Source organism: Lithobates pipiens, unplaced genomic scaffold, assembly GCF_037356315.1.
Source record: "Lithobates pipiens isolate NorthernLeopardFrog02 unplaced genomic scaffold, aLitPip1_a1.2 Scaffold_13, whole genome shotgun sequence".
Taxonomy (NCBI): domain Eukaryota; kingdom Metazoa; phylum Chordata; class Amphibia; order Anura; family Ranidae; genus Lithobates; species Lithobates pipiens.
Window position 1 is genome coordinate 461,948,064 of NW_027507718.1, and position 21,506 is coordinate 461,969,569.

At 42.7% G+C, this 21,506-nt stretch overlaps 1 protein-coding gene across 5 annotated transcripts in view; it reads right to left on the reverse strand.

Annotated features, from left to right (window-relative positions):
* Window positions 1–16,975, reverse strand: part of LOC143975439 (uncharacterized) — a 65,087-nt gene extending 48,112 nt beyond the window's left edge. For 2 of the 5 annotated variants that reach the window (XM_077477836.1, XM_077477835.1), the window contains exons 1-6: window positions 16,760–16,974; window positions 12,174–12,325; window positions 5,671–5,824; window positions 3,660–3,829; window positions 1,739–1,892; window positions 1,422–1,603 (exon numbers count right to left, since the gene is read on the reverse strand). In XM_077477836.1, the coding sequence (XP_077333962.1) occupies window positions 1,422–1,603; window positions 1,739–1,892; window positions 3,660–3,829; window positions 5,671–5,824; window positions 12,174–12,287 (774 nt within the window). In that variant the 5' untranslated portion in view covers window positions 12,288–12,325; window positions 16,760–16,974. Of the gene's footprint in view, window positions 1–1,421; window positions 1,604–1,738; window positions 1,893–3,659; window positions 3,830–5,670; window positions 5,825–12,173; window positions 12,326–16,759 lie in introns of all 5 variants that reach the window. The other 3 variants (XM_077477837.1, XM_077477833.1, XM_077477834.1) reach the window with 3 other exon arrangements.
* Between the last annotated feature and the right edge of the window lie 4,531 nt (window positions 16,976–21,506).

Genomic DNA, 21,506 nt, shown 5'->3' on the forward strand with positions numbered 1-21,506 from the left:
TGTTTTAAGTTCATAGGTTTATAGGAACAATTAGTATTTACCAAAACCCACATCTTGTGTTTGAGTTTAACTCAACTACCCTCAAAGCATGAAAACATATTGCCTGTCCCTTTGAATGTAGACTTCATTTATTCCAACTAACGCCTTCCACTTTTAAAATAACCACAACTCAAAATCTTTTGAACACACTTTAGGCTCCATGCACACTGGAGCTCATAAACTGCAGTTTAATGGAGTTTGGGCGTTTTTTTTTAAAAAGCCCATAAACTCCACTCTATGTTAGCCTATGTGTCAATGCACACATGGACGTTATTTAGCTTTAACGAGCAGTGGAGTTTATGGGCTTTTTTCTGAACGCCAGAAATTTGCGTTCAAAGTGCCGTTTTTCACCGCCAAAAAATGACAAACGCCGATAAACGCTCATAAACACGCATTAATTAGCGTTCAGCGTTCTATTTTTCCAATACATTGTGGGAGTTTGGAATGCACTGTGGGATTTTTGGAGTGTCCTCTGTGTATTTTTATTGAAAACGCCAATAAACGCTATCGCTAATAAACGCTCATAAACGCTAGTACAAAACGCTGTTAAAAGCACGTTTTTCAACCAGCTTTTTCTGCCAGCAATCTGGCGTCCAGAAAAAGCTTTTTTGAGCTTCAGTGTGCATGGAGCCTTAGTACAGGAGTGTCCAGCTTTTTGACCTTCCTGGGCCTCATTGGAAGAAGAATTGTCTTGGGCTACACATAAAATACACAAAAAAAAAAAAAAAGGATAGGTGATGAGCAAAAACAGTCAGGCAGATCACAAGTTAAAGATCAGTGATATAGATAATGTACATATCTGAGTAATAAAACTTAATTTTTTTTGTAATATTTTTTATTCTAAAAGTAAACGAGGGTAACATAAAACTAGTGCAATATTTGACACTGCTTTTGATAAACGAACGCATCAATATCTAGTTCAATGGATGAAGTAGAATTTCTCAGTGAATTCTCAAGGTGCTCACCGGATATTTTGGTTCTAATTTTTCCCTTTGTGTACTTGAAAATAGTTGCTCACAAATATAGGCGCTGCCGAAAACTGAGGACATGAATAAGGAGTGATTGTGAAGAGTGGGAGATTTTTCTTTGGGAAGATAAAACTTTTAAAAGTCGTGTTTAGAGACTTTTAAACATTTCTTTGGCTGCATGTGTTCGCTAAGTGTAAACATATTTTTACAAAAAATTACAAAATAAATCAACATTTTTAAGTACGATAAGTTTTTGCGATTTTGTGTTGGGCAGCATTCATAGCCATGTTGGACGGCATGCGGCTGGTGGGCCTCAGGTTGGACACCTCTGCTTTGGTAAGTACTAAATAATTTTTGCCAATATCAGTGTCTCATTAATTATGATTTCCTTAAAATACTTAACCCTTAGCTTACCAGTAGCTCTAATTTAGATAAGAGCCCCATGTCATGCAATCCATTTAAAAAGGGGAAGCATTCATCAATGGCAGCACAGATGTCAGATTTGTTGTGTTCATAAAACTCCAGAAGACCACCTGGTTGGTTGAACTCAAGGTGATGTTTCCCATTGAACAGTTCATCTTGCTCCACATTGGACTCTGTGTAGCAAATGCACGTGAGTAAGTACGCTTCTTTAGAAGTTGAATATTTAATAATGATGCAAATATGTAACTGCTGAGCTATATCATTCTTTCAATGAGCTTAAGGATTGGTAGAAGGAAAGAAAAAATGACCTTGTAATATGGCCTGCAGGTCTGGATATAGAGTCTGGTAGCACTCCTGGAATATGTACTCAAAGACAACACTTAATTTCAAGTCTTTTTTCTCAATCAATGACAGACATTCGTATATTACTCGCGAAATTGGCCTTCCATCTGCTTGAAATTTCTGTAAAAAAGCCAATTTAAACAAAGTACAGTTAAGTCTGTTAGTTACTAATTCCATCTACTAAAAACTACAACTGTCAGAACATTCACTCCATTTAAAGAAAATGTAAATCCAACATTTTAACATTTTATATTCCTGATATGAGCCTGCTGTACCATGTACTTGTATGAAAAAGTCTCCTGTTCACTTTGTATTGCTTCCTTTATGTGAAATCTCTGGTGTTCCTGCAAATCCCTCTGCTTTCCTATTAAAAACTGACTACACCAGGCATGACCACACAGTGTGGTAAGTTCTGTAGCTGTGCTGGGAACTGTGTGCTCTTTTTCCATGATCAGACTTCTGCGAACACCCCCCCCCCCCCCCCCCACGCAGAGACTATCACTGGGAAGCTTGGTGTGCTGCAGTTGCTTCTCCCTCACTTCTCTGTGCTGCAGTGAATAGAGGCTAAGCAAAGGTTTGCGGTCTTATGGGGAACATTTAAAATATTTAATTTAATTCTTCCTGAAAAATAGCAGTGCACATCCTGTGCCTTGAGCCCCATAGTTGTATATCTGCAACGTGAGCTAGTCCGAGAGTCCGCTGTCTCTGACTGCTAGCCTCACAAGATTTGGAGTGAGATTTGGTGATGTTACTACTTTGCTGCTTACTGTTCTACTTGCTGGAGAGGAAGCTGTACCTGAGGACCTGTAGTGCAAAAATGTCCTTGTTTCTACTTCATTAACTCCATCCTCTACCTCTCTTGATGCTTTTTGACTACTCCCTCACCAATCATCACATGGCCAGTTATCAGGTGGAAAGCTTTGACATATGGATGTCCTGCCTCTACCAAGGTGAATAAGGCTTGGTGTCAGGGATGTGTAAACATTCCATGACAGCTGCTGGTCTCAATCCGGCATCCTGTTTTTGGCTATAATGCATTCTCCCTGTTTGCCTGTCCACCTGAAAGCTTATTGATGTAGCCAGTCTCTGGGTGGAGACAAAACCTGACTTAAGCCAGCCAAGCCTGCAGTCTCAGGCTTGTGATAGTGTTTGTATCACAAGCTCCAAGTCCCCTGTTTGTCTGCCCTGGCTGCTAGTTTCAATTCCCTTGTTGACGACCTGGGAACGAATATTATATAAGCTCAGAACTCTGCCTGCTCTGAATTTGTGCTCTCACTGACCACTCTGCCTTTCTGCCAACTGCAAGAACCAGTTCGCTGTGCTCAGTTTGCATCTGCCCCAGCATGGTAGCCAGGCACTATAGAAAGACCTTGGGGCAACCGAGTACCTGTAGGCCTGCTTGCCTTATGGGAAAGGGGCTGCTATAGGCAAAAAAAACAGAAGCTAGCTATGGTACCTGGCTACCTGCGCTGGGGGTAAGTCACAGAAACAGGACAACCTACACCCCCCCCCCCCCCCCAGGTCCCTGCTTTACTTATCTCCAGGGTTGCCAAGCTGTCAGCACCCCTGTAGCTGCTCCAACAGTCCCTCCTCTTCTCCATGCAGCACTTATGAGATGAGCGCTATCTGTGACAGCGCTGGCCAATCAGACTCAATCTGATTTCAAATCGCCAGACTGCTGGATCAGCTACAGGGTGCTGACAACTCAGCATCATCAGAGATAAGTACAAGGACTGGGGGTGTGGGGAGGGTGTCCAGTACATTTTTTCTGCAAAGGTAAACATTTTAATTACGAATATTAGAAAAAGTTATATTTAGTAAAAATAATTAAAAAAAAGTTTGATCATTGTTTTTTATCTCAGCAAAAAAAAAAAAATCAAATCTCACCAGTGATTCTGTTTCAGACAGAATAGTCAGATCTTGCAGTCCGTGTATAAATGGGAAAAGATCTGTTACTGCCAAACAAATCTTTACTTTTTCCTCAGCAAAAATCATCTGGTCATAATCCTTCTCTGCAGTTGCCTGCATACCATTCTTGTATTTACCTTGTCTGTATTCTGGTAACATAACAGCAAATAACTGTTATTAGGTTATTTGCAATACACACAGGCTTGCCTAAGGCAGAGATGATGATGAAAAATGCAGTGCCCCCAAACAATCTGATTTCAGTTTACTGAAGTCACATCACTGAAAGAGACATTCTGATTGGTTGTATACTTCTTGATTCATTAAATAAACCCCCTTCCCCCCCAAAAAAATTATTGCAAATGCGCATGCCAGGCATAATCACAGGGATTGAAAATATCACAATACAATACAGAAATATCCAAAACATTCGGAACCCTGTCCCCGCTTATTTTTTCCATTCATTCTTGTGGAACTACACAATTAATTCATTCAGATTCAGAATAATTTATTAATCTCAAAGGGAAATTGGGAAAGACAACACACGATCACAACAATAAACAGAACATGATGCAAAAACACAACAAAATTACCAATAACAGCCAAATAAACAAAATAAAAACTACACTACACATAAAACATCCATACAATTAGAATACAACATAGAATAAATAATACAGATTAAAATAACAGACAATCAAACTACCAAATACAAATAATACACCACTTTCTCTAACACCACCCCAAATAATAACCAATACAATACCAACATACTATAAAAACACCACAAAATAATGCGTTATTAAACCCAAAACTAGAAATGTAATATATTGCAGCTTACCAATCATTAGATGTGGTGGCTGCATTATTTTTTTTTTAAGCCCCCACCCCCCGATCTGGCGAGTAACACACCTTCTATGGAAACAAAGAAGAATGGTGGCACATCTGGAAGTAAAATCAAAACAATTTATTGAAAATCCATAAAATCAAGCGAACATGACAAACATCAATTAAAAAAAAAGTGCTCAGTGGACGCGTTTCACACAGACACGCTTACTCAGTGACGAGTAAGCACGTCTGTGTGAAACGCGTCCACTGAGCACTTTTTTTTTTGGTTTGATGTTTGTCATGTTCGCTTGATTTTATGGCTTTGGATTTGCTGCCATTCTTCTTTGTTCCCATTGGATTTCCCTGGCGGCAGCAGCTCATCCGATCCTCACAGGTGGCTTTGAGCGGTGTGTTCCCAGCTCTCTCTTAACACATCTCCTGTATTAGCATCACCCACTCTGGATGAAGGAACACCTTTGGACAGCAGTATTGTCAGTCTGGGGGAGTGTAAGATGTACTAGCAGATTTAAATGCACTAAAAATTGAAATATAAGCAGATTAAAGGTTTTACATAAATAAATAAAAGCTGATCATTGTAAGCATCCATGTCAGTGGTAAATGGTTTGTCTCATTCCTGTAACTGCTACGTCTGCAAGAGAGCTTGTTCTCTCTTGCAGACGCACACATCACACAAGTGGGTAGGCTCAGAGTGCAGTGCTCTGCGCCCCGAGCTCACCCTTTTTGAAGCCAATTAGAGCCTTAGGCTCTAATCATGTGCTTAAAAAAAAACAACATTGAACTCAACGTGTCCGGTGCCCTGCATGGAGATTAGGGGGCGCATGGATTAAGGGGGCAGTGCCCCTGTACCCCTAATGAGCGGGCCTGCACTGATCTGGACAATACCACTATGCAGTCATACTCCACTGATAGTGATTTCACATGCACATTTTACTAAAATGCCAGATACTGAGCTGATATTGCAATGTAAAAGTCGTCACATCCCGTACTTATTACTAAATTAATAATGAAAAAGGAATTGTAAAATACTGTATACCTACTCACTTCACACTTTTACGACACTGGTAAATGTAACTTACAGTATAAGATTAAAACTGTGAAGAAAACAATATGTATTGATATTTTATAGGTAAATTATATACCATACCTTCAGCGATTGGCTTTAGATTGGGATATATATTTAAGAAGGGTTTCTGGAACAAGTTGTTAAAGAAATTCTCTAAAGATAAGTTCTTCTCTTCTATCCAGCACAAAGCTTCATAGATGACTCGATGGACAGACCTGGTATCTGCTTGTAACTCCTGTGAGAAAGATACACAGTGGCTGGATTTACTAAAGGCAAATAGACTGTGTACTTTGCAAGTAAAGTTGCACGTATTTTCCTTAATAAATGTAAATATGGTAAAATGTCACTTTGTAAAAAATAACCCGGTGCAAATCGGCAGAACTTTGCCACATCTCTTATCCTTCTTAGACAGCTCCTGGCTCTTGTGGGCTGAGCACTAACATGGAAGATTAGTACATGAGCTCCCCAATCTCTTCCACATATCCACTCAGAAAACTGCTGACTGAATCAAGCAGGCTGGAGTGGGGACCCCAGATGAAGCTTGCTTCCAGAGTCTGTATAGTTGGAAACCTGTGTTGGTGAAATCCAGGATACACGTCCAGTGAAATCCAAAATTTTAGGAAAACAAAAGGCGAGGTAAAATCTTCCAATGGGAACAAATGTTTTTATGACAACTGTTTAAAAAAGAATTCCAGGCATAATACAGTGCCTTGAAAAGGTATTCATACCACTTGACATTTTCCACATTATGTCATGTTACAACCAAAAATATAAATAGTATTTTATTGGGATTTTATGTGATAGACCAACACAAAGTGGCACATAATTATGAAATGGAAGGAAAATGATAAATGGTTTTCAAATTATTTTACAAATAAATAAGAAAAGTGTGGGGGCATTTGTATTCAGCCCCCCCGAGTCAATACTTTGTAGAACCACCTTTCACTGCAATTACAGCTGCAAGTCTTTTTTGGGTATCTCTCTACCAGCTTTGCACATCTAAAAAGTGACATTTTTGCCCATTCTTCTTTGCAATATAGCTCAAGCTCTGTCAGATTGGAAGGAGAACGTCTGTGAACAGCAATTTTCAAATCTTGCCGTAGATTCTCAATTGGATTTAGGTCTGGACTTTGCCTAGGCCATTCTAACCCATGAATATGCTTTTATCTAAACCATTCCATTGTAGCTCTGGCTGTATGTTTAGGTTCGTTGTCCTGCTGGAAAGTGAACCTCCACCCCAGTCTCCAGTCTTTTGCAGACTTGAACAGGTTTTCTTCTAAGATTGCCCTGTATTTGGCTCCATCCACCTTCCCATTAACTCTGATCAGCTTCCGTGTCCCTGCTGAAAAAAATCATCCCCACAACATAACGCTGCCACCACCATGTTTCACAGTGGGCATGGTGTGTTCAGGGGGATGTGCAGTGTTAGTTTTCCGCCACACATAGCGTTTTGCTTTTAGGCCAAAAAATTACATTTTGGTCTCATCTGACCCAAGCACCTTCTTCCAAATGTTTGCTGTGTCCCCCACATGGCTTCTCACAAACTGCAAATGGGACTTCTTATGGTTTTCTTTCACTAATGGCTTTCTTCTTAGCACTCTTCTATAAAGGCCAGATTTGTGGAGTGCACAACTAATAGTTGTCCTGTGGACAGATTCTCCCACCTGAGCTGTGGATCTCTACAGTTCCACCAGAGTTACCATGGGCCTCTTGGCTGCTTCTCTGATTGATGCTCTCCTTGCCTGGCCTGTCAGTTTAGGTGGACGGCCATGTGTTGGTAGGTTTGCAGTTGTGTCATACTCTTTCCATTTTCAGATGATGGATTGAACAGTGCTCCATGAGATGTTCAAAGCTTGGGATATTTTATTTATAACCTAACCCTGCTTTAAACTTCTCCACAACTTTATTATTATTATTATTATACAGGATTTATATAGCGCCAACAGTTTACGCAGTGCTTTACAACATTGGGGTAGACATTACAATACAATTCAAGACAGGGGGAATCAGAGGGCCCTGCTAGTTAGAGCTTACAATCTAGGAGGGAGGGTCAAGTTATACAAAAGGGTAATAGCTGTGGGGGATGAGCTCATGGAGACAATAGTGAAGTTGTTAGATGGAGGCAGGATAGGCTTCTCTGAAGAGGAAGTTTTCAGGGATCGCCTAAAAGTGGATAAATTTGAAGACATTCTGGCAGATTGGGGTAGTGAGTTCCAGAGGATGGGCGAGACACCGAGAGAAGTCCTGGAGGCGGATATGGGAGGAGGTGATGAGGGAGCTAGAGAGCAGGAGGTCTTGGGAGGAATGAAGTGGGCGATTAGGTTGGTATTTTGAGACTAGGCTAGTGATGTAGCTGGGGGCAGAGTTGTGGATGGCTTTGTAAGTAAGTGTTAGTATTTTGAATTGAATTAGTTGGGCAAGTGGCAGCCAATGGGGGGATTGGCAGAGAGGGGTAGCAGACACTGTGTGGTTTGTAAGGTGGATGAGTCTGGCAGCAGCATTCATGATGGACTGAAGGGGGGATAGTCTATTTAAAGGTGAGCCAATGAGGAGGGAGTTGCAGCAGTCAATGCGAGATAACCAGGGAGTGAATCAGGAGCTTTGTGGTTTCATTGGTTAGAAAGGGACGTAGTCTAGAGATGTTTTGGAGGTTGAGGTGGCAAGCTTTGGAAAGTGATTGGATGTGGGGCTGAAGAGTTCAGAGCCCAGGATAACACCTAGCACCCTGACATGTGGGAATGGGTGGATGGTTGTGCCATTACTCTTGACAGAGAAGTCAGGGGAAGAGGCGCGTGGGGGAGGAAATATTATAAGTTCGGTTTTGGACAAGTTGAGTTTAAGGAAGTGTTGTGACATCCATACAGATATGTCTATTAGTAAGTTAGCGATGCGTGAGGAGACTGATGGAGTGAGTTGAGGGGTGGAGAGATAGATTTGTGTGTCGTCAGCGTAGAAATGATATTGAAAGCCGTGAGTGGCTATCAGCTGACCCAGGGAAGAGGTGTAGATTGAAAATAAAAGAGGTCCAAGAACAGAACCTTGGGGGACTCCGACAGAGAAGGGAAGAGGAGTGGAGGAAGTAGAATTGTAAATGACACTGAAGGTGCGTTGGGATAGGTAGGATGAGAGCCACTGAAGAGCACAGTCACGCAGACCAAGGGAGTAACGTTTTTTGAGGAGGAGGGGGTGGTCAACCGTATCAAAGGCAGCTGAAAGGTCCAGAAGTAGGAGTACAGAATAGTGTCCGTTGGTTTTTGCAGTTAGTAGGTCATTTGTGAGTTTTAAAAGAGCAGTTTCTGTTGAGTGTTGAGGGCAAAATCCAGATTGAAGGGGATCAAGAAGGTTATTTTTAATGAGGTAGTCGCTGAGTTGGTTGTAAACCAGGCGTTCAAGGAGTTTAGTGGAAAAGGGGAGCAAGGAGATAGGGCGTAGGTTGTTAAGATTGGTAGGGTCTAAGGATGTTTTTTTAAGTATGGGGGTGACCAGTGCATGTTTTAGAGCATTGGGGAAAATGCCAGAGGTGAGGGAGAGATTGAAGATGTGAGTTAGAGAGTGTAGGATAGACTCAGGTGGCAACCGTAGTGTTTGAGAGGGAATAGGATCCAAGGGGCAGGTGGTTAGGTGGGCGTTAGAAAGGAGTTTAGCAACTTCGTCTGTAGTACCAGTTTTGAATAAGGGGAGTGTAAAGAGTACCTGTTGTAATGGGGTCTTAACTAGGGGAGGTACTTTATCCCTGACCTGTCTGGTATATTCCTTGGCCTTCATGATGCTGTTTGTTCACTAAGGTTCTCTAACAAACCTCTAAGCCCTTGTACACACGGTCGGAGAATCTGTCGGAATGAGTCTTATCGGACCGTGTCATCAGATAATCCGACTGTGTGTGGTATGCATCGGACTGATTCCGTCCGAATCTCTGTCCGACCCAATTTTCCAACATGTTGGAAATATTTCCCGACCAACTGGGCCGGACGGTCCTAATCCGATCATGTGTAGAGCATTTTGATCGGACCAAGTGCCACGCATGCTCAGATCAAATTCCTACATCAAAGCTATTGGCTACTAGCCTGAATGTAGTCCCATCGTAACGAAATTACGTCATCACGTTCTGAAAGATCGGATTTTTCGCCAACTTGGCCCGACCGTGTGTATGCAACAGTTTCGGACACAATCCATCGGACTAAATCCGACAGGCAAAATCCGACGGATTTGGTTGCCAAAATCTCCGACCGTGTGTACGTGGGCTAAGGGATTCACAGAACAGTTGTATTTCTACTGAGATTAAATTACACACAGGTGGACTCTATTTACTAATTAGGTGACTTCTGAAGGTAATTAGTTCCACTAGATTTTAGTTAGAGGGGGGCACGCCACACTTTTCACATATTTATTTGTAAACAATTTTGAAAACCATTTATCATTTTATTTCCCTTTTGCAATTATGTGCCACTTTGTGTTGGTCTATCACTTAAAACCCCAATAAAGTACATTTAAGTATTTGCTTGTAACATGACAAAATGTGGAAAATGTCAAGGGGTATGAATACCTTTTCAAGGCACTGTATATTTATAAATAGTTACATTGGTCCAGGTTGGACCAATGTAAGCATGTATACACCAGACTTGGCCAATGCCGCTGGAAGCTGGAAATCACGGAAGGAGACACCATTACTCCAGTGATCTCCACTTGCTTCCGGGACCTGCCCTGTGGCATTCTGAATACAGGGAGGTGGGGCGCTTGCCGAAGGCAACACTTCAGAGACTGCTTTGCATTTTGCAATAGATACAGAGAGGCAAGGAGGTGACATTCTTCGAATGGTTCCTGTGCTGATTGGCTGACTTATATTAACAATGCATCAGGCCGGCCACTCAGTATGGGACCTGGAAGCAAGTGGAGATCTCAGGAACAGCATTGTCTACTACAATGGTTTTCAGTTTCCAGGGGCATCAGCCAGGTATGGTGGATACATAGTTATTACAATGGCCCAAACCGGACCAATGTAACTATGTAAAATGATACCATGCCTGGAATTCATCTTTAACCATTTGCCAACCAGCCCATGTAGCTTTACTGCTATAGGTCAGCTCGTCTGGGCAGAATCACGTATATATATAGTATACTAAATTCTGTATTTCCGGGTAGGGGGCACGTGCTGTGGGCGCGCCGGCTGTGCTGTGATTAGTCACAGCATAAGCCGCACAGCGGGAGCCAGCAATGGATGACCACCAGCACCCGCTGATCAGTGAGGAGGAAGACAGGACAGAGCTCTGTTTATGTAAACAATACAAAGCTCTTTCCTGTCAGAAGAGATGCACTGGTTTTTGTTTCCCTGCAAAGCAAGAAATAAAAAACAGCACTCCCCCTAGTAAAAGCACCTCACAGTACAGACATAAACACTGGTTAGGAACACATTTAACCCTTCAATCACCCTAGATGGTAACCCCTTCCCAGAACAGTGACAGTGCATATTTTTAGCACTGATCACTGTGTTAGTGTCACTGGTTCCCACAAAGTATCAGTTAGTGTCAGACTTCCCGCCATACTATCATAGTCCCGCTATAAGTCACTGATCGCTACCATTACTAGTATTAGATATGGATATGTTTTATAGCAGAAAGTAAAAAATATTTTTTTTCTAAATCTTTTTTTATTTAAAACACAAAAAAATTAAAAATCCAGTGGTGATCAAATACCACCAAAAGAAAGCTCTATTGGTAAAAAAAAAAAATGATATAAATTTAGTTTGAGTACAGCGTTGCATGACCATGCAATTGTCAGTTAGAAGATTATATCCTGTTCTATTGTTTTTTCTAGTCTATTCTTTTCTATTCTAGTCTTGTTGATTAAAATCAGGGGAAAATCGTGGGTGCGTGTTATACGCCGATCCCCACCGATCTCCGCTGATTTGAGCGGAGCGATAGCCGCCGAGATACACATAGCCGAATGTACTCGGCACTTCTCGGCTCCACTCACACCCACTCCTGCCATTAGACCTGTGTTATGTCCATCATAGGGTGGGACTGGGCTTGACTGTGAGTGGAGCCGAGTACACTCGGCTATGTGTATCCCAGCAGAGTTCACTCCGCTCTGGCAAGTCTCGGTGGCGCTCGCTCCGCCCAGTCTCGGGGGTGCCAATTTTCAATTCATCCAAGGCTGCACTGACAAGGTTGCAATGGACACTGGGGCAAGGCTGCACTGACAAGGCTGCAATGATGGACAAGGCTGCAATGGACACTGATAAGGCTGCATTGATGGGCATTTAAATGCAAGTTTTTTTTCCCTTAAACTTCTCTCCTAAAAAAAATTTCCTTAAAATTCCCTCCTAAACTTGGGGTGTGTGGTATACGCCGATAAATACGGTATATATTATATTCTTTCTATTCTATTTTTTTTTTTTATTCTATTTGGATTTCAAAACCTTTTCGAATTAGATTAAAAAACTATTCAAATTTCATCCAAATCTTCAAATACCGAATAATTTGTCCAGATTTCAATTCGGAACGAAACAAACTGCACATGTCTAATATTCAGCAACAGCGATGTGGAAAGTAGTTTTAATATTGCAATATTGAAAAAAAAATACTGACCAGGGACTCCTCCTCTGATAAAAAATCCAACTTTGTAAACCTGTCCAAGAAAGGATAGCATTCAGTAATTGCTAGGCAGATGGGGACTTTTGATTTTCCATAAAACCAGTTCATATCTTCCAACGATATCTTTTCTTGATGCCTGATGTATTCTGCGCACACAAATAGTAGTAATACGGACTTTAGTAAAATTATACTTACATTACATACATTATGATCAGTGCAGACAGAGATATTTTTCTTGTATTTTGCTAATTAATGTATTTCATGATCAATGTGCATTTACAATTTGTTTCAATAACACCTCTGCTTTTACTACATAGGGTGGAATTCAATAAAGCATTTGCAACAATTTTTGTAGGTATGACCTATTTAAAAAGGGCTTGTGAAAAATTCAAGAAAGCCTTGTAATAGTTGTGGCTTTTTTTTTTTGACACCTGCGCAAGATTCATGTAGCGCCACTTTAAGAATATGTCACTATGTCTGCAACAGATACTTAAAGAATTACTGCCAGTTAGCAAAGTGTTAGTAATTAAGACCAATGCAGAACTGGCATACAGAGGTATGCCTGTGCGCAGAGTTGGGCAGGTCTGAGCTGGGAAGCTGTCATGATTATGACAGCTACTCACTAAATGCTCGTTTCTAAGAGGCTGGTGGCCAAATGGCGGCGTAGCAAACTGTGATGTTACTTGACCCCATTCCGTTGCCGACCAAGAGATTCCCCAGACGATATCTGAATGTAAACAAATAGGAGAGGATGTTGATGACATTTTTGTCTAAGTATGCAGTGGCATCACTATGGAGGTGTGGGGGTGTGTGGATCGTATCCAAGTGACACGCGCCAGAGGGGTGACACCATCAAGTAGAAAGTGGGATGGTGTCACCTCATCCGTAACAGCGCACGGATTGGCACGGCAGCACCAACCACGTAATTTACAGGGGCTGGTGCGACCCACTGCCAGCCCAAAACTTGCCTGCATAGCTAGACAGCAGAGAGCCTGATTGCGGGGGATGTCAGCTTGTGTTTTACTGCACCAGGTGACATCAACACTAGTAACGCCACTGCAAGTATGTTTGGTCAATGACATCACCAAAATCCTTTGTTTATATTCAGACGCTGGCCTGGGAGTCTCCCAAGCTGCACCTGAATGTGCCTGGGGATACATCACCCATTGGTGGGCAACAGTGTCTCAGCAATGAAAGATTCATATACCTGTCTATAATAGGTGCATGAATCTGCGGCACTCACAGACATCCATCATGTGGGGGTGCACTGGAATTCTAAAGAGCACCTACAACATTCTTTATGACTTTCACAGCTAGTGTTTAAAGTAGAACTGAAGGCAAAAACATTTTTTGGGGGATTTTGGATATTTTTGCCATCTATGCCCCATTGGGAACATTTCCCTTCATGTCCTGTCTCATAGCCACAACAGGTGGGGGGGGGGGGGGGGGGGGGGGGGGAAACGACTCAAAATATTTGAATTTCTTTAATTTTCACTTTTGGTGATAATGGTAAACAGGACAAATAGAGAGGGTGAATCTCATTGCTGGTGGTAGTAAACTCTCAAATTTTATTTTTACGTTAATAATTGGCCATGACTAAGGACTAACGTTCAAAACGTGTAGGCTGTCTTTTGTACGTGTCTTTTCAATAAAGAAATACTATTTTTTGAATGTCATTCTGAGTGCCAACCGAGTCCTGCGGGAACGCATGGGAACGTCGTTCCTGTACTTTTTGCACAGTAGGAATGACGTTCCCATTAGCAGCAGGGTCCAGTTCGGCACACAGAGTCCAGCCTGGCCGTGGCCAGTATGAGGTGTGCGGCGGCTCCTCCTCCTCCTCTCTCAGCACCCGCTCCAACTGCATGTGCAGCTCCACGCTACTTCCGGGTTTCCTCACACTGGGGTTGGCTAGGTACGGCGGTGGAGCAGGAGGCGGTGGGGAGCAAGCTTCTGGCAGCAGTGCTGCTGTGCACCGTGTGTGCTGTGTATTATATTTTGTTATATTATAATATAATAATATATTATTATTATGTTACTGGTCACACTGCTCCGCCCCCCCGTCACGCTGCTCCCCCCTCCCTGTCACAATATATATTATATACACACACAATGCTTTCCTATGGCCCCATTCACACACTGCATTTAGCGACGGTTTTGTTACATGGGGTTTAGTGCCCCATCTAAATTTGGCTGTGTCCAGGACCGATTTATTGCAGCTGTCTGCACATAACTGCAGGTAATCGCAGTGTACTATTTCTCCTGCAGATAGCAGTGGCAACAAGAAAAGAAAAAAAAAAACAGGAAGCACATCAGAAATGTCAATAATTTTCCAAGGCAGCCGCAAGTAGAGGTCAACTGATATATCGGCCGATATTTGGTCATTTTGGAAAAAAAGGCATCAGCCGATTATTATCCAAATTAGGCCGATATTGAACACTGACCGTACCTCTGCCAGCAAAGTGTGGAGAAGGGAGTAGGAATGTAGGGTGTGCCGGCACAGGGGTGTAGTGGTTAGCACTCTCGCCTAGCAGTAAAAAGGGTTGCTAGTTTGAATCCCAACCACGACACTACCTGCCTGGAGTTTGCATGTTCTCCCTGTGCCTGTGTGGGTTTCCTCCGGGTACTCCGGTTTCCTCCCACACTCCAAAGACATGCAGGTAGGTTAATTGGCTTCTGTCCAAAATTGGCCCTAATATATGAATGGGGACCTTGGATTGTGGGCTCCTTGAGGGTAGGGACTGATGTGAGTGTGCAATGTACAGGGATAGGGACAATTGTAGACACTCACTCAGATTGAACTGGATGGACTGGTCACTGGTGTCTTTATTCAACTAACCATGTGCGAAACTGTATGGAGAGAGAGAGGAGCTGTCAAAATTGAGGTTGGAGGTTGGGGGTGGGCGGGACCCAGCTATACAACACCAGCCAATGGGATGGGATGGGATCTGGGCGGGCCGCTACGTTTATGTGGCCCCGCCCCTTTATTAAACAGCCCAATCATTGGCTGGATAGCCGCCCACCTCTGTCATCACACTGAATTTGTCAGCTCCTCTCTCTCTTTCCATACAGTTCCATAAACACTGCAGCGCTCCATTCAGTTTCACACAGTTACACTATTGGCTGTGAAAACTGCCATTGCCATCCAGTGACACCTGCCAGTGCCAACCAGTGCCACCTGCCAGTACCAATTAGTGCCATCTGCCAGTGCCACCTGCCAATCAGAGCCACCTGCCAGTGCCAACCAGTGCCACCTGCCAGTGCCATCCAGTTCCAATTAGTGCCACCTGCCAATCAGTACCAATCTGTCCCACTTGCCAGTGTCACCCGTCAGTGACACCTGCCAGTGCCAACTGCCAAAAAAATATCGGCCGCAAAAATAGGCATCATATATCAGCCATCAGCCACCCTGATTTCTAAATATCGACATCGGCCACAGAAAACCCCATATCGGTCCTCTAGCCGCAAGTTAAAGCAGCTAATCGCAATGTACAACTGCAGGTGATCCCTGTGCCTGGAGTCTTGGAATTTCAAAATAACAAAACATGCTTTTAACAGCAGCAGAACAGCCGCCCGTGTAAAGCGGCCGAACACTGACTTTCACTGATAATAGTAAACAGTACAAATAAGGGATGATTTACTAAAGGCAAATAGACTGTGCACTTTGCAAGCACAGTTGCTCCAGACCTTAGTAAATTAGGTAAAGCTTCACTTTACAAAAAATACCCAATCACATGCAAACTTTTTTTTTTTTTAATGCATTGTTGCTTGCACATGATTGGATAATGAAAGTCAGCAGAGCTTCCTAGCATTTTATTAAACTTTGGAGCAACTGCACAGTCTGTTTTTCTTTTCATAAATCAACCCCATAGACTATAACCTCCCTAACAGGGCCACAGACAGCAATCCAAATTAGAGGTGTTCTAATCCCTCTCCACTCTATCCAAAACTTTAATGTGAATTACACACAGTGGGGTTGATTTACTAAAACTGGAGCGTGCAAAACCTGGTGAAGATCTGCAGAAAAACCAATCAGTTTCCAGATTTTATTGTCAAAGTTTAACTGAACAAGCTGAAGTTAGAAGCCGATTGGCTACCATCCTTATGGCCCCGTACACACGATATGAAAATCGGATGACAGATCATCCAACTTTTTTCGCTTAATAGTCGCAAGTAGAAATTGAATAGGTTACTAAAGTCACGAAAATTCTCGTACGACATAAAAATAAAAATAAATCGGAAGCGATGTCATGTATTGAAATGTATTTATATTGTATTTTCAGACGACAACTGTACTGACTAAACGATAATTGTATGATCTGGTAAAAACAAAATTTTTTGTGCCTGTCTGATGGAATAATGTCGGATGTAACGATCCGATTATCGTACGATTGCGTCAATAGCAGTAGTTTTCATCCTATTTTCGGATCGTGTGTATGGCCCATTAACTGCACCAAAATATGCACTCTCCAGTATTAGTAAATCAACCCCATTGTCATTACTGTATAAGATTATATATACCCAGTGTTATTGTACGACTCCCACATTAGTTACAAATTCTCACAGTGTAAGTAAATATTTACCAGTTTCTGATTAGACGTTTAAGTGGCAAAACTCCCCTTCTTTTGTTCCTGTCGTCTGTAATGAGGAGGAAGAGAAGTGCTACAGAAATATCTGTATTAATGTCATATCTCCAGGGCTTTCTGTGGATGATTCATAGCAGCAAGAACTACAAATGCTTCTCACTGTATCCTCCAGCACCGACTGTGCCTTTAAGAGGAAGTGGAGCCTACTTCTGTGACCTTCGGAAGTGAATGCTCTTGGTTGCTTTCACTTTGTCTAACTGTTCTCAGTGTAGCCATACTGTAGATGAGTGTGGGGTGTAGCAAGATGGCGGCGACGGAACGTCACTTCCGTTAGACACAATGACGGTGTAGTGTCACAGTTTGATGCCTATCACAGGATGGTGCGGAAGTGACGTTGTTGCGTACTGCGCATGCGCGATGCGCTCCAAACGCTCGCGCCGTGCGTTCCAACATAGTTTCGGCAATACAGTTCAGCGAAACCATCACATAATGTTACGGAAGTGATGTTACACACAACACAAACACGGGCCACGTTGTTGCGTACTGCGCATGCGCGATGCGTTCCAAACACTTGCGCCGTGCGTTCCAACATAGTTTCGGCAATACAGTTCAGCGAAACCATCACATAATGTTACGGAAGTGAAGCTACACACAACACAAACACTGGGCCGTTCGTTACAACACTAATACTTCCCTTGTTACCTAGTAGGTTTTGCATTGCTGGGACTTGTAGTGCCTATCCTGAGCTACATGCTTCAATGTTCAGTGTCCTCATCCCTATCCCCATGCTTCAATGTTCAGTGTCCATCCTTATCCCCGTGCTTCAATGTTCAGTGTCCTCATCCCTATCCGCGAGCTTCAATGTTCAGTGTCCTCATCCTTATCCCTGTGCTTCAATGTTCAGTGTCCTCATCCCTATCCCCATGCTTCAATGTTCAGTGTCCTCATCCCTATCCGCGAGCTTCAATGTTCAGTGTCCTCATCCTTATCCCTGTGCTTCAATGTTCAGTGTCCTCATCCCTATCCCCATGCTTCAATGTTCAGTGTCCTCATCCCTATCCGCGAGCTTCAATGTTCAGTGTCCTCATCCTTATCCCTGTGCTTCAATGTTCAGTGTCCTCATCCCTATCCCCATGCTTCAATGTTCAGTGTCCTCATCCCTATCCGCGAGCTTCAATGTTCAGTGTCCTCATCCTTATCCCTGTGCTTCAATGTTCAGTGTCCTCATCCCTATCCCCATGCTTCAATGTTCAGTGTCCTCATCCCGATCCGCAAGCTTCAATGTTCAGTGTCCTCATCCTTATCCCTGTGCTTCAATGTTCAGTGTCCTCATCCCTATCCGCAAGCTTTAAATGTTCAGTGTCCTCATCCTTATCCCTGTGCTTCAATGTTCAGTGTCCTCATCCTTATCCCTGAGCTTCAATGTTCAGTGTCCTCATCCCTATCCCCCTGCTTCAATGTTCAGTGTCCTCATCCCTATCCGCGAGCTTCAATGTTCAGTGTCCTCATCCTTATCCCCGAGCTTCAATGTTCAGTGTCCTCATCCCTATCCCCCTGCTTCAATGTTCAGTGTCCTCATCCCTATCCCCCTGCTTCAATGTTCAGTGTCCTCATCCTTATCCCCGAGCTTCAATGTTCAGTGTCCTCATCCCTATCCCCATGCTTCAATGTTCAGTGTCCTCATCCCTATCCCCGAGCTTCAATGTTCAGTGTCCTCATCCCTATCCCCGAGTTTCAATGTTCAGTGTCCATCCTTATCCCTGTGCTTCAATGTTCAGTGTCCTCATCCCTATCCGCAAGCTTCAATGTTCAGTGTCCTCATCCTTATCCCCATGCTTCGATGTTCAGTGTCCTCATCGAAGCAGGGGGATAAGGATGAGGACACTGAACATTGAAGCTCGCGGATAGGGATGAGGACACTGAACATTGAAGCAGGGGGATAGGGATGAGGACACTGAACATTGAAGCTCGGGGATAAGGATGAGGACCCTGAACATTGAAGCAGGGGGATAAGGATGAGGACACTGAACATTGAAGCTCGCGGATAGGGATGAGGACACTGAACATTGAAGCAGGGGGATAGGGATGAGGACACTGAACATTGAAGCTCAGGGATAAGGATGAGGACACTGAACATTGAAGCACAGGGATAAGGATGAGGACACTGAACATTTAAAGCTTGCGGATAGGGATGAGGACACTGAACATTGAAGCACAGGGATAAGGATGAGGACACTGAACATTGAAGCTTGCGGATCGGGATGAGGACACTGAACATTGAAGCATGGGGATAGGGATGAGGACACTGAACATTGAAGCACAGGGATAAGGATGAGGACACTGAACATTGAAGCACGGGGATAAGGATGGACACTGAACATTGAAGCTCGGGGATAAGGATGAGGACACTGAACATTGAAGCACGGGGATAAGGATGGACACTGAACATTGAAGCATGGGGATAGGGATGAGGACACTGAACATTGAAGCATGTAGCTCAGGATAGGCACTACAAGTCCCAGCAATGCAAAACCTACTAGGTGACAAGGGAAGTATTAGTGTTGTAACGAACGGCCCAGTGTTTGTGTTGTGTGTAACTTCACTTCCGTAACATTATGTGATGGTTTCGCTGAACTGTATTGCCGAAACTATGTTGGAACGCACGGCGCAAGTGTTTGGAACGCATCGCGCATGCGCAGTACGCAACAACGTGGCCCGTGTTTGTGTTGTGTGTAACATCACTTCCGTAACATTATGTGATGGTTTCGCTGAACTGTATTGCCGAAACTATGTTGGAACGCACGGCGCGAGCGTTTGGAGCGCATCGCGCATGCGCAGTACGCAACAACGTCACTTCCGCACCATCCTGTGATAGGCATCAAACTGTGACACTACAACGGGTCGCCCAATCTGAGTAAACACTTTGTGCTCTTCAATAGGGACAATGCAACTGACAGCTCAGTGGGAGGGGAGCTCTGTCTGCAGGAATCACCTCCCTCCTCCCTCCTCAAACATTCCTCTTTTATCTCTGGTGTACAGAACTGTACTACTTACCTGACAATTATATCTATTGCACTGAACTTTTCATCTATTGCACTGATCATATTAAGGCCTCTTGCAAACAGATGTAATAATTTACTGATTTTTAGGATTGATTCATATGGTCGTTAAAAAAAAACGAAAAAAAAAAACGCACACAAGAGTTTCTTAACCACTTCCAAACTGAGCCTATTCTGGCACTCCTCTCCTAAATGTAAAGATGAGTAGAAAATTACTCAGAACCTCCCAAACATTATATATATATATATATATATATATATATATATGCCAAATAAAATGGTGGTCATTGCAACTTTTTATGTCGAACGGTATTTGTGCAGCAATTTTACAAACGCGTTCTTTTGGGGGGAAAAAACAAAGCAGTTTCATGAATTAACCACTTGACAACTGGGCACTTAAACCCCCCTCGTGACCAGACCAATATTCAGCTTTAAGCGCTCTCACACTTTGAATGACAAATACTCAGTCATGTAACACTGTAGCCAAATGATTTGTTTGTCCTTTTTTTTCATACAAATAGAGCTTTCTTTTGGTGGTATTTGATCACCTCTGGGTTTTTTTTATTTTTTGTGCTATAAATGAAAAAAGGCCAAAAATGTTGAAAAAAAACACATTTTTCTTTGTTTCTGTGATAAAATTTTGCAAATGATTTATTTTTCTTCATAAATGAAGGCCACCATTTATACTGCTGCATAGCTTTGGTAAAAATAACCCAAATTAGTGGATATTATTTGGTCTTTGGGAAAGTCTACAAGCTGTGGTGCAAATCATAAAAAAAATGATTACATTAATTTCTTGCGACCCAAACAAGCCAGGGAAGTAAAAATACCCCCCAAATGACCCCTTTTTTGAAAGTAGACATTCCAAGGTATTTAGTAAGATGCATGGTGAGGTTTTTGACGTTGTCGTTTTTTCCCAAAATTTTTTGCAAAATTAAGATTTTTTTTTCCCCCACAAAATAGTCATTGTAATAAGTTATTTCTCTCACATGGCATGTGTATACTACAAATCTCACCCCAAAATACGTTCTGCTACTCCCCCTGAGCATTACGATACCATGTGTGGGACTTTTTTACAGGCTGGCCACTTCGAGAGGCCCAACATGCAGGGAATACCGTCACGTGTTCTAGGACCATAAATTACACATCTAACTTGTTGACTAACTATTATACTTTTGAAGGCCCTGGAGCACCAGGACAACGACACGTGACACTGACGCGGCACTAATGGTTTCACCTGATATAAACAGTGCCATTGGGAAATTGGGAAAGCATCTTATCACACCGATCTTAGTGTGCTCAGATGCTTTAAGGGCAGGGGAGAAGATCTAGGATCTAATAAACCCCACATTTTTCTAAAAAGAGTACCTGTCACTGCCTATTGCTATCATAGGGGATATTTACATTCCCTGTAATAACAATAAAAGTGATAAAAAATAAAAAAGGGACAGTGTAAAAATAAAATAAAAAACAAACAAAATAAATAATGAAAAAAAAGGAAATTAAATGAAAGCACCCCTGTAATTCCCCCCCCCCCCCCCCGTTCGCACGCAAAGGCGACCACAAACATCTGTCTCATGTCGTATGTAAACAGCAATTGCAACATGCATGTGAGGTATCACCACAAACTTCTGATCAAGGGCAGTAATTCTAGCAGTAGACCTCCTCTGTAGATCTAAAGCGGT